This window comes from Parasteatoda tepidariorum, chromosome 4 (genome assembly GCF_043381705.1).
Source record: "Parasteatoda tepidariorum isolate YZ-2023 chromosome 4, CAS_Ptep_4.0, whole genome shotgun sequence".
Lineage (NCBI taxonomy): Eukaryota > Metazoa > Arthropoda > Arachnida > Araneae > Theridiidae > Parasteatoda > Parasteatoda tepidariorum.
Window position 1 is genome coordinate 10,900,204 of NC_092207.1, and position 13,941 is coordinate 10,914,144.

The 13,941-nt window shown below is 29.3% G+C and overlaps 1 protein-coding gene across 1 annotated transcript in view; it reads left to right on the forward strand.

Moving 5' to 3' along the window:
• The window catches only part of LOC107438030 (RNA polymerase III subunit RpIII128), a 46,137-nt gene extending 32,696 nt beyond the window's left edge, over positions 1-13,441 (forward strand). The window contains exons 17-22 of the mRNA XM_016050188.3: positions 104-189; positions 1,934-2,057; positions 3,976-4,131; positions 6,215-6,332; positions 9,761-10,462; positions 13,251-13,441. Coding sequence (XP_015905674.1) covers positions 104-189; positions 1,934-2,057; positions 3,976-4,131; positions 6,215-6,332; positions 9,761-10,462; positions 13,251-13,380 — 1,316 coding nt within the window. The 3' untranslated portion in view covers positions 13,381-13,441. The remainder of the gene's footprint in view (positions 1-103; positions 190-1,933; positions 2,058-3,975; positions 4,132-6,214; positions 6,333-9,760; positions 10,463-13,250) is intronic.
• Positions 13,442-13,941: the final 500 nt, after the last annotated feature.

The following is a 13,941-nucleotide window of genomic DNA, read 5'->3' on the forward strand; positions in this document are numbered from 1 at the left end:
ACCCCAGTAATATTTTTGAAGCGTGAAAATAAAATTTGATGCTTGAAATACCCTCTTAATGCAAATTGGCACACTCTTCTAATGAGCTTTGGTCTTTTTGTAGGTACTATTGGATGGAATCAGAAGAACAGGATGGATACTCTAATGTACAATCTTGTTTATCCACAACGACCTATGGTTAAGAGTCATGTAAGTTTATGTCTGTTTTTTCATATGGCCTAATTACCTAAAACAAAAAATCTTGTGTTTTTTTTTCTTTTTAAAAAAAAATCAAAACTATGTCTTTCAATTTTTCATGCATTGATTTGATAACATTTTGAAAATTCATTTTATGAGTTGTTAAAAAAATCAGTTAATTCTAGCATTTTTCAAAAAAATATATGTGTATTTGAGCTCTTTATTAGCTATATTTTAATTAGTTTAATAATTTTGCATGTTCTCATATAGAAACAAGCAGCTAATAAATGTTTTTAAAAGAACTTTTAAGTTAATATTTGATTAGATTTCAGACTGTGCTTCAGAAAGAAAAAAAATTTGGTAAAAAAAAGAAAAAAATCGAATGTCTACTACAAAGCCTGATTACAGCACAAACTGACTCAAAATTTGTTATAATCTTGCATTTTCCTGCAAAGTTAGGCTATACAATTTTATCTGTGTCTATCAGTTTTCTGAATATTTATACATTTTAAATTAAAGAGAATTCATTATATTGAACCTTCAAAATATTACTAGCTGTGGTATTTGAAATTATTATCAGTAAAAAGTTAGATAAAGATAATAGTTATGACTATTATAACTTCTATCTTTACTTAATTTCATTAAAAATTTCTTCGACAACTTACTCTCAGAAAAGAACAAATCAAAAGAATCAGAAATCAGGAGAAAAGAAGAAGTGGTACAAAATTTGCTGATATTCAACAAATTATTAGATTTCTTTTATTTTTCCCTTGAATTCTGCTATTTCATGGTTAAATTAAAATATGGAAGAGTAAGTGAGCAAGGGGGGAAGAACTCATTATAAAAATATAAAAGTAAATACATTATTTGTTTAGATTGATTAGTTTATCATTCCTAATCCTTTATACAGGGCTCGAAGAAAGTCAGAAATTTTACCCGTCCCCGAGGACGGCTTGTCCAACAATGAACCCGTCCTCCTTTGAAACTAACCCGTAGCTTCTAAATAAATAAAAATATAATTTTCTCTTATTTGTTACAAACATTTATATAAATTACACAATGAATTAGTAGTTACTAGGATTACAAATACTAGGTTACTAATAGTAAAACCTAGTATTTCTTTTATGAAATAATTTAAATGACAAAGGTCAAGTTATCTGGAATGTCAATTTATCCGAGGGTACTTCGTTTTTTAAATGAAACAAATATGACGTTTGCCAGTTCCACAATCAAGCCATTGATTTACAGAGGTTTCTGCACAGAAATCTGAAAGGGGTTTTCCATTTAGGTGGATGTTCATAATTGCGTTTAACGCTTCTTGTTTAAGACCAGTACGTGATGTGTTTTTTTGTAAGCATATTGCTGAAAAAGCCTCTTTCAACCACTGCAGTACTCCCAGACAGAGAAAACATCAATTCCACCAAGCGCGGTATGTTGCTGTATTTCTAGATTAGAGGGTAATTTTAGAAGTGAGGCGCTAGACTCTTGTAAGATAGCAAAAATTGAAAATGTATCACGAATATTAATGGGAAAATGGCCGTCCGCTCGGACGTCGGATTCGAAATATTTGCTGTCCGCAGGGAATTTTTGACCGCCGAAGACGGGCGGACGGGTGGTTTTTCGAGCCCTGCCTTTATATTTTTTGAAACTGTTTATAAAAAAAATTACTCATTATTAAATTATTCTTATATTTGTTAAACTAAATGAATATTCCTCATGTAAGCAGATGTTTTAAATACTGTCACATTTGTTTCAGACGCTTGATTTAATTAATTTTGAAAATGTTCCTGCTGGTCAAAACGCAACTGTTGCAGTCATGAGCTACAGTGGATACGACATTGAAGATGCTATAGTTTTAAACAAAGCTTCCTTGGATAGGGGTAAATATTTGTTTCTCAAAAAGCATGTAGTTTTCAACCTCATACAGTGTGTATACACCTGATCACTGAGAAAAACTGAGAGTCAATGAAAAAAATTCCTGTGTATAACTTGATAAATTTACTTTTAAATATAGTGCAACTAAAAATTTACAGTTTTCATTCGAATTTACCTTTGAGGTATAAAGAATACTTGTGTCGTTAGCAAAGCTAACTTTCGAATTAAATTATGAATTCTGATAAAATAAAGTATTGAAAGAAAGAAAGTAATATTTTTTAATTGTTAAAGAATAAATGGAAATAATTAACAAATAACCACATGACCGGAAAAATGATAATAAAACGATCTAAATCAAGGATGCATATCACAAATTGAGTGTTTAAAAAGAATTGTGTGTGATTACCAAAATTCAAAATATGCATATCTTAATTATGTCAAATTTTAAATTATAGAAGTTTGAAGGACTATATTACGATAGTCTAAAAAAGGTATATAGTTGCCGAAAAACAAACCTCATATGACGTGCATTTATGATAAAATTGTTGCAAGTTCAATGCTTAAGAAAATAAAAACTCTTATTCAAAATTTGCATGGAGTAGTAACATCTTATTAAAAATATCGGAATTTAAGAAACCGTATATGTACATATAACATTTCTGCACTGCTTTGATCTTAAATATGCGTCACAATATATTTGGGGGGGGGGATGTTGAATTCAATATGACGGAATGGCTTGAAAAGAAACAATATATAACTGTAGAAAAACTATTTCTAACTATAATTAACTAACTATTATTAACTATAATTACTATGGAATCAGTTAGAATTCAACATTCCCCCCCCCCAAATATATTGTGACGCATATTTAAGATCAAAGCAGTGCAGAAATGGTTCATTGAATGAGCAAAAGACGTGACGCGTCCCACAAACTCCATTTAGGATGAATCCTGTATTGATGTATAATATGATTTTTTAAAGAATATTATTATATTTCTTTTATCTAATTATTTTAAATGCATGTTTAAATATGCGCAAATCTACAAGTGCAATGCTACTCCGCTAATAAAAATTATTTTCTCCACTCAGCTAAAAAATAAAATTAACTTGCTCCAAAACATATTTTTTCTGCTCCAATTTGGTTAAGCTGCTGTTCCATCTCTGATTGTATGAAACAACTGTATTATATCTGATAAAAACGTAAATCTGTTTTAAATTTAGTTTTTTTTCTAAATTATCTGACTTTTAGTAATGTTTTAAAACTCGGCAATTTTTTATTTACTTTGCTCCTTAATTTTGCAGCAATTAACACTTGTTATACTTTATGATGCTATTTTACTTTTTAGCAATTATTAAATGATTTGTATTCATATTCCAGTATATGAAAGATAAATTTATATTTTAAAATTCAACATTATTTCATTTATTGAATTTTGACTCACCATGTGTCTACAAATAGTTTGTAGCAAATTTGATGCTAAAAAATTGAAGCATTTCTATTAGATTCATTGTTTGTATTTTATATTTTATAAAGCTCTTAAAATCCAGAAAATTGAAATTATTATGTCATTATGTTTATTATCTTTAAAAGTATCTAACACAACCACAAATTCAAATAATTTTTAAATCTCACTACTAATTCCATCCAAAATCTCAGTATATGCTTATCTTCTTTCTTAACAACATATTAAATCCAAGAACATATTAAATCCAAAAGAGTTTTGCTAATAAACGCAAGAATCATGCTAAATTTATGGAAAATACTTATAAAAAGAGTATGAAGTTATGATTTCAGAAGTCTGATTTTTCCACGTCAGTTAGAAAAATAAACTCTTTAGAAACTATCTTCTTTTGAAGAATAAATAAATATCTAAGAGTTGTTCTTCTGTTACCTCTTATTTATAAACAATAATTAACTTACAGGTTTTGGACGATGTTTAGTTTACAGAACTAGTAAGTGTGCAATCAAAAAGTATGCACATACTGCAGATCGTATACTAGGACCAAAAGTAGATGCTGAAACTAAAAAACCTGTGTGGAAGCATTTGGCCTTGGATTCTGATGGTATTGCATATCCAGGTAATATTGTGACTTTATAGTTATACTTTTATCAAAATTTCCTTATTCCTTATTCCAAGATAATTTGAACATTTTTTGTCCTGTTGGTATGATTATCAATCCTCTTTTTATGAATTTAAATTACTGACTGTAAATTATTATTATTTTTATACATTATTAAATATTCAACTCTTGAAACAGCATCATTTGAACTGTCAGGTAATAAATTTGCTGCACATAAATTTGTTTCTTTAATTGTTTTTCGAAGTCATTATTTTTATTTATTTATTCGGCTATCATGACTCCGCATTTGCAGTTTTATTTTTTTCAAATGCCTGATGATGTCATGAATTAAACAGATGTATCTCTTTAATTTTTAATATTGTTAAATCCATTTATGTTCTTAAATAAAAATCTAAGTGTGGGAAAAAAGCTAAAGTAAAGTCAAATTTGGAATAAGTTCATAATTTTTCGACAAGTAAATTTAGAAAAAGTTTTGGAGAATTATAATTAAATTGAAATAGAAAAAAATAAGGAAACATGCAATACCATTATTAAAATATTGGAGAACCTGATAAGTGAAATGATACGTAACATGTTCAAATCCATTTAAGACTCAGAATATAACTTTTCAATTTTCTGACAAATTTTAAGAAAAATTCTGACTTTTCTATTTCAATTTAATTATAATTCTCCAATTTTTTTTATAAATTTATTTGAAGACAAATTTTGGATTTATATTACTTCAGCGCTCTCCCAAATTTGAGTTTATTTTGGTGGTTTTTTTTCTGTCATTATCAAATAAATTGGAGACAATGAGCAGCACTAATGTTGAAAATGCATCTGCTCATTGTAATTTCTGCAATAAAAAGGGTCACTTCATGGTACAGTAATTTTTTTTAAAACTCTCTTAGGCAAAATAACGACCATGGTCAAACTTAGTCTATTGCCTCAAGATATCTCCATTACAATTTTCAACAAAGACAATTTCAAAATTCTCAAAGCAGAAACCCTCAAAAGTATGTCGGCCACAGCATCAAAATAATTGTCAACTAAAATTGTCAACTACATCCAAGATTTTGTCAAGGAAATCAAACTTTTTCAAGAGACCGTAGGTAAAATTTATCTCAAACTGTATCAAAACAACTTTATTGGGAGAATTTAATCTAAATCAGATGATTCTAGAAGGTGAACTCCCTTCCTCACGCTCGCAGAAAAGCTCACCAAGCCGTTCTTTTCAAAATTATCTGCCATCAAAAAGTTAACTATGATTAGTTTTCAAAGGTTCATGATTTTATCAAAATTTTTAGTGAAAAGCTGCCTAAAATATTATGCCTAAATATCTAAAAGTTTTAAACTACCAGGTTTTAATTTAATTCGATTATGTCCCACAGTGAACTGATCATAAAGACCCAGTTCCCAGTAGAACAAGCATCACTGACTGTGATCAGTAAGCAGGTTGGTGACCACTTTCATCAGGCTATGTAGGGACCGAGGGTGTGCTGTATCGGTTCTCGTTAAAGTGTTCTATCATAAAGTGCCCAACTTCGCTCTGGTCTTCGGGCTACCAAAGCAGAGAAGCCACCTCTTCTGTAGAGGATCAAAATTGCGATGGCATGTCTTCTGATCATCCTCAGACCGTTGCCAATAGCCCATTGTGCATCTCTAGTATGATGTAAATAAAGAACATAACTTAATTGTATGATTGGATTTTCTGCTTTGAAAATAATTTTTAAAGATATTAAATGAATCAGATACTTCGTTTTGGATCCAATATGTTCAATTTAACCATTCTGTGAACAAACTATGTAAAACTGTAGTCATTCTATGTGCAAAACATTCTCCTGATTGCTCATATCTTGAGAATCCGTCAAAGGAAAAGTGTAAGTTTATTTAGAAAAAGTATGATTTACTCCTTAGAATATTGTCTGCACTAATAAATTAGCATATTTAACTGTTAAGATAGATCTGTTAGAACGTAAAAATGTGATCAGTAAATAAAAAGTTATTTTAGTGTTCTGTTTTTTTTTTTTTTTAATTTTATGCACAGTATATCTGCAAATATGTTTATATTGTAAATAATATATTAAAATCTGACTTGCAGGTGCAATTATTGAAAATCGACAAGTTGTGGTCAATAAAGAAATGCCTACAGTCACTAGTACAATTGCTAATGATGCTGAGAAATTAGCAGAAAAGCAGTATAAAGAAGTACCTGTAACGTATGCATGTTATCAGTACCTATTTTAATCAGCTGTTTTTGTGTTAGATCACGTTTGTTGTGCTGCCAGAAAAACAAGTTTCTTTTTTTTCATTTGCGTTACATATTAGTTTGTGGGAACATTGTGTTTAATATTTATAAGAACTTATTATTTTTAAAAAATGCCATCCTCTTTTATTATTTACATATATATATATATATATATATATATAGTATGCATAATATGTTACATTATTTAATTTCATCACAAATAAAATATTTATTACTTATTATTTCTAAAATCAAAGTAAATTTAAAATTAGAATGAAAAAAAAAATTCAAATACACAGCGTAGTGGAATCTTAAGATTGTAATAAAATTATTTCGAATTAAAATCAACCTATTTCAAAGGTGCGATACTGGGAAAAATATTGATTAAAAAGAGACATTTTAAACTTAAAAATGTATTATTATGTCTAATTTAAAGTGCCATAATCAAATTTTGTCAATTCTGTGATGCTAAGTATGATTTAAAATTTAAGGCTGAAGTCTCTTAAGATCACTTTGAGGGAGGATATTCGATTTCTCTATTGGGTATTTATTCAGATCCCCTTGGTAATTACTTTATTTAATGCATTCTAGAAGATTCAGAAATAAATTGAAAGAAGAGGAATTCAGTTGATGTAAGAGAATAATTTAATTGATTTAAGAGATTAATTTAATTGAAGTAAGAGATTAATTTAATTTAAGTAAGAGGAAATAGTTCTAGATAATTTAAGAACAAAACATGCTATATTCAAACCACACACAATCTGTTTCAAACATAAAAATTTAATTAATACCTTAATAAACATAAGATGGTACTAAACTACGAATAAAAATATGGCAGAAATATGCTCTCAATGACACACAGTTGCTAATGCATGCCATTTCCCAACACAAATTTAATGATCTGCTGTTATTTTTTTCTCAAAATAATGGACCTATGCTGAGTATTTCCAAAATTTTTTAGTTACCAGGTATTCCTTATATTTACAATGTAAAACATTTCNAAGGACCTTCTTGTTAGTTAGCGTTCGTCTTGCAACCGAACTTGCGGATTCCCCGGATGCTGACCACCCTCCTCTACGGCTAGTATTGTTGTAGTATACCCATTTTTCATCACAGGTCACAATTCTGTCCAGAACGTCCTCTTTTCTTTGATCTCTGAGCAGAACCAAACAGGCCGCTTTTCTCTTGCTCTTGTCTTCAGTCTTGTCGCAGTCAATTCGCGAGTCACTCAACGGTTAAACTTAACTGTTAGATTTATGCGTTTGAGAGTATTTGCTATTGTTTTTTGGCAAATGTCAAGCTCTAACGCAATAGTTCGTGTTGAAAAATTTCTGTCTTCAACAATAATTTGCTTTAACTGGTCACAATCAACCTCAATAGGGCGGCCAAAACGTGGTTCATCTTCAATGTTGAAATTCCCAGTATTAAACTTTCGAAACCAAACTTTTACTGTATCCTCATAAGAAACAGTATTGAAACCTAAACTTTTAGACATTTTCTTGTGGCATTCAGTTACACTTAGTTTATTTCGGAACTCATAGTACATAATGGGTCTGATCTGTTAACGTGATAGCTCCATTTTTAAAAAAAATTTGGTGCACAAGATGATAAAGTTTTGACAAACAAATTACACAGTCATGTAGTTCCAACTTTCTGCTTTAAAATACAAAAGCCCGTTTCAAAAAAAGTTAACCACCACGGCAATGGCTGCTGCTGGCACGGAGGTATTTCCCTTTGGCGGAAAACTTTTTACTCAACCTGATATAAATGGAATAGAATAAAATGGTTTATCTACATTACATGGGAAAATGTATGAACTTCATTTGTTATGATCAGGGTGGCCACCCACCTAGGAAACCTGAAATTATCATGGAATTTTTTTTATAGTGGAAAAAACTAAGAAAAGCTGGAATTTTTTCTAATTTAAATTATTTTACCATAAGTTATATAAACTTGTTTTAGGCGGAAATTTATTGCTGAACAGTTGAAGGTTAAATAAAATGCTTCATATTATTGATACTTTTCTTGTACACACTACACTTTTTGGCAATCTTGTTATGAAAATATTTTAAATCATTCTTGAAAAATTTCCCATTCATGTAAGTTCATTTGAATTCGCTACTCGCTTTACAGATTTCGTTTTATGTTTTATTCTGTTTTTTCTTTATATTTCATTTTCTGTTTTTAAGTGATATTTTGATTTAATGTGTTCTATTTTATTTGTTGTAAATTTTTTTTGAGTGCTTCTCACACTAATGTATTGATTTTTGCTTTGGCTATGCCTAATTTCTATATTTATACAATATTAGAAAGCACTACTTTTTGCGGATTTAATCATGTAGCTGATGAAAAGTTTATATCTTTTATTTTTCGGATTTTTTTTATTATTATTTTTCATTAGTCTATAATTTTTCCATGTCTTCTGTACATTTTGAACTTATATATAGATATAATTGAATCAGGAATTTTATGTTTATCATTGATTCATAAAAGTTTCTGTAGAATAACATGTAAGGAACTGAAAGTAAAATCTATTCTTAACACTCACTGAAATCTTAACACTCTGCTGAAAAAGAGATAAAATTACTTATCTCCATATATTTTTTGAAGATTTCAAATTTACAAAAAGGAGATCTTTTAAACACCTATGAAGGGACTAAAATTTATTTTGAACAGTCTAATACTTTTTTTTTTTATTTATTTATTTATTTTTTGTCAGAGAAAAAGTCTTCAAGCGCTTATGTGAAGTTTCTAGTTAAATATAAGATATGTGCTCGTTATAGTTGACTTTTATTTTAAAGGTAGAAGTTAAACCAGTCATTTATTAAAAATACCCTCATTGAACCTGTTAACATCATGCACAAGTTAAAATGTTGTAGAAAATTACATTTTTGCTTTGCTAATTTTACATATTGTTTGAAAATTTTATCTTTCAACATTGCTAATAAAAAGGACATCTTAAGTGCTTTAGCTATAGCCAACAATTAAGACTCTGAACTAGCTTGATATACAATTATGAAATTAGTTGAGAAAATTTTTATCAGCAAATCATAAGTAAGCTGGATTGTTTAAGAAATTCATATTTCAATGTTTTCTTTTATATTAGAGATGATGTTTATTAGAGGATTTTATTTTTGTATATATCTTTATGGAAAATAATTATTTTTTATTAAATGCTTAGGTAATCTAACAAAACTTGACTCTTATTCACTTTGTAATCTATATAAATTTTGAGAATAATAAAACAATTTAAATGAATAATAAACAATAATTTGTTATAATGTCTTGCTAAAATTATAGTCTGTTGTAACATTGAACAATACAAATAATAGCTTGATTTGCTTTGTCTTTGACATTTTTTTTACACTTTAAAAATTATAAATCCGTTTTAATTTATAGGGTTAAAGGTATCTTGCCATCCCATGTTGAACGAGTCCTAATCACTTCAGACAGTGAATCATCCTCTCTGATTAAAGTACTTTTAAGGCAAACAAGACGACCCGAAGTCGGTGACAAATTTAGCAGTCGCCATGGACAAAAAGGTGTTGTTGGCCTCATTGCAGAGCAAGTTGACATGCCCTTTAGTGACCAGGGTATCAGTCCTGACCTCATCATGAACCCACACGGATTTCCATCTCGAATGACTGTCGGAAAACTGATAGAACTTCTTGCGGGGAAGGCTGGTGTCATGACTGGGAAAATAAAATATGGCACTGCCTTTGGCGGTGATAAAGTGCTAGACATTGGTGAAGATTTGATCAGATGTGGTTTTAACTATCAGGGTAAGGATTGTATGACATCAGGAATAACTGGGGAACCACTTATATCCTATATATATTTTGGACCTATATACTATCAGAAGCTTAAACACATGGTGGTGGACAAAATTCACGCCCGTCCCCGAGGACCACGACAAGTTCTGACAAGGCAACCGACCGAAGGAAGAGCCCGTGATGGCGGTTTGAGACTCGGGGAAATGGAAAGAGATTGCTTGATTGGGCACGGAACGAGTATGCTTCTTTTAGAACGTTTGATGCTGTCCAGTGATGCCTTCGACGTTGACGTCTGCAGTAAATGTGGCTTACTTGGCTACACTGGTTGGTGAGTCACTTTTACCTGGCTTTATATTTGAACAATTCATTCATCTTTTTGACAATGCAATCCATAGATTATAAAGCTTTTTAAAATCAAATCTGCTAGAATAATACTAAAGCCATAGCTGCCAACTCTACTGGATTTTGCAGAGATGCCAACTTGCTCCAGACATCAAATATACATTTTAAAGTGGTAGTTTATCAATTGTGATTCTTGGTTTAATAAATTCAATTTAGTAGATTTTTATCCACCACTATTTCTAAATAATTCGTAGGCTTATATAATTCACCACTTTATAGTACTTATGCTATACCTTTTAAAAAGCAAGCAAAACTAGTCAAATATTTAAAAAATTAACTTTGTAGTTATTTACCGTTTTTTTTAAAAAATTATTTTGGCGTGTCCGGAGCAGTTGGCATCTGTGGATTTTGCCAGTTTATCATGGTCTACTGGTTTGGTAAAAATTCTCCTAGTTTTTGTACATTTTAGAAAATTCCCTAAAATTGAGTAAGTTTTCTAAAAAAATCCCTATTGAGATTTTTGAACAGATTATTATTGCTTGCTTGAATATTTAAATAAGTATTACTAATACATAATGAAACGAGCCTCATTTATAAAAATCAGTTTAAAATTTTTCTTTTGTTCTAAAATGTTAATTTTATTTTTATTCAGAACTCCCTTTTCAAATTAATTAAGAAATCTTTTTACGAATATTTGCTGAATTAAATTCCTATTACCATTCAAAATTATGAATAAACATGATACATGACATTTCAAGTTCATTTAATGTCAATCATAACTGAAAAATATTGCAGTCTTTCTATTTTGATGACTATAATATTTAGTACATCATGAAACAATTGTCATGAAATTTATATTATTTGTAAAATCTACTGGATTTTTTCTCATCTAAGTTGGCAGCTATGCTAAAAACCATCTTTTAATGAAATTGCTGCCTTTTTAAAACAGATTTTTGTAATTTAAAAAAAAATCAAAAATATTGGAATAACTTTCTATTAGTAAGTTTTGAAAGCTTTAATACATTTTAGTCACCTCCTGCCACTGTGAATTACGATTCTCCAGGAAATTGTAGGATTCGAGTTAAAATTATGTAGCAGGGAATTCAATGAAAATTGTTTGAGTTCCAAATAAATTTTAATGCCTATCAATGATCATCACTTACTCAATCATTCAATATAAATCTATTCTTAATAGATGTCGAAAAATCGCTTGATATTTCAAATTTATCTTGCAGCAGAAAAAACTATTGGAAGTTAACAAAAAATTGAAATGAATTTTTAAGTGTATATTGAATTTTTAACTTCAAATTTAGCTAAATGTTTTTGAAAAATCTTTCTGTAAATTAAAAAATGTGGACCATGTTTAATTAAATTGTCAAAAGTAAATTGTGCAAAAATAAAATATAAGTGTAGTAATCAACTTATCTTTTATGTTTTTGTAAATATAATTTTTAAACTTTTTTTCCCCCAAGTGTGGGTATTGCGGTTTGTCCCACGCCAGAATCACAGCGACATTGTCTCAGAGTTCTTGCAGAAAGATTTTTCTTTTGGGAAGTAGAAGATTTTGGTTTTCTTTTTCTGCAGAATTTTTTTTTCTTTTTCTGCAGAATTATATTCAAAAGATGGCATCTGACTAAAAGTAGAACTTGTTTTATAATATCTAGCAAAAACTTTTAAAAGTTATTTCATCAGTTAAAATTATTTACATATATAACAATTTAGAAAGTTAAAGACACAAATCAAGCGAAAAAAGAATTTCTAAAGATGTATGTATGTTTAAAAAATCTTTTTTTGCTTGATTTGTGTTTTTAACTTTCTAAATTGTTCAAATTAAGACAAATTTAGTTTTAGCGCTTTTCCTTTTTAACTTATTATTATTATTGTAAATTTTTCTATAGCAACATATAGCATTTAAATAATTAAATATAATATAGTGTCAGGAAATATAAAGTTTTTCACACCCAACTCTTTTTAAATAAATTATTTTTCCAACTATTTATATTTGCTTCATACAGAATTTTAAAAGCTTAAATATCATATTATTTAGAGTCAGTTGAATACTTAACAGCATTCAATTATATCATTTTTAGTATATGGTTTAATTTGGAAGTTTTAAGAAAATGTAATTATTAATTATAATTTTAACAGTTTAATAATTAAATAAGGTTTTCCTTTACATAAAATATTGAAGAATTACAGTAATTTGTACTTTTTAAGAAATTCATTCATTCAAAATAATTTATCAATTTTTTAGGAAATAACAATTCTTTGTACTACATTGCAACTATTGACTGTTTACAGTAGTTGTTTTAATATTTTATATTTATTTTTTATAAAGAGTTTCTTCCACTTAAGTTTGAAGAAACCTATTTCTTATAAATCACGTTTTTTTTTTCATTGTGCCACCTGCTACTACAGATTTAACAGAATTGTATGCAGTGTACGGGCTGAGCAGAACCGCGATGCGAGAATTGGTGTTGAAATAAATTGAACGAGATTCAAAAGCATCAAGATAAGTTGATGTCTTCGATTCATAATTAATGTCCCAGTTTTCAAGTGACAATTAATCACTTGTCAATCTCTTGACAACTACACATCTCCCGCATTCTTTCAGTCTAAATTGCAGAGCATGCTCGGTTTGCCCAATCTTCGTCAAGATTGTGTTGGCAAAGTACGGTGCGAGTTCCATAGTGATTATCAATATTGATTGCATTTTTTAAGGTAATTTTACTAACATATTTGGCAAATTAAACTAAGATTGTTTTTCTTTGCAGGTGCAATTTCTGCCACTCCTCTGGTCACATAGCTTCTATCCGTCTTCCCTACGCTTGTAAATTACTTTTCCAAGAACTCCAATCTATGAATGTTGTGCCAAGACTGAAATTGTCAAAGTACTTTGAATGACCAATATTACTTTTCGTTTGTTTTCTACTTGTACAGTGAATTAAAAAGAAAATTCTTTTCATCTAATGATCATATTTTTAGGTACTTAGTTGCAGTTATGATGGTGTTACTTAATGACTATGAATTACACTGGTATAAGAGATTATCCAAACTTCGTCAATTATCTCTAGAACTACTGGACCGATTTTTATGAAATTTGATATGTACATACTTTGATATAATGCAAAACAAATAACCATCTAATAATTGTAATACATAAGCATGATCGTGCATGACACTCTGTGGGGTCGGAAGGTATGAAATTGTCACAGAAAATAATAAACTGTTTTATTTCAAGCATGAAATCACACTGCAAGACTTGTATATCTGTAAGAGGGGACCATACCCCCTATTAACCCATTTTTGTTGTTGTTTATTCTGCAGTTGGTGTTTCATACTTTCTGACTTCAATGAGTGTTACGCATGATCATGCATATTACAATTGTTGAGCATTGTATCAATGTATGTACATATCAGTTCTAGAGATCATTGACCAAGTCTGCAAATTCTCTTAATTTCTTA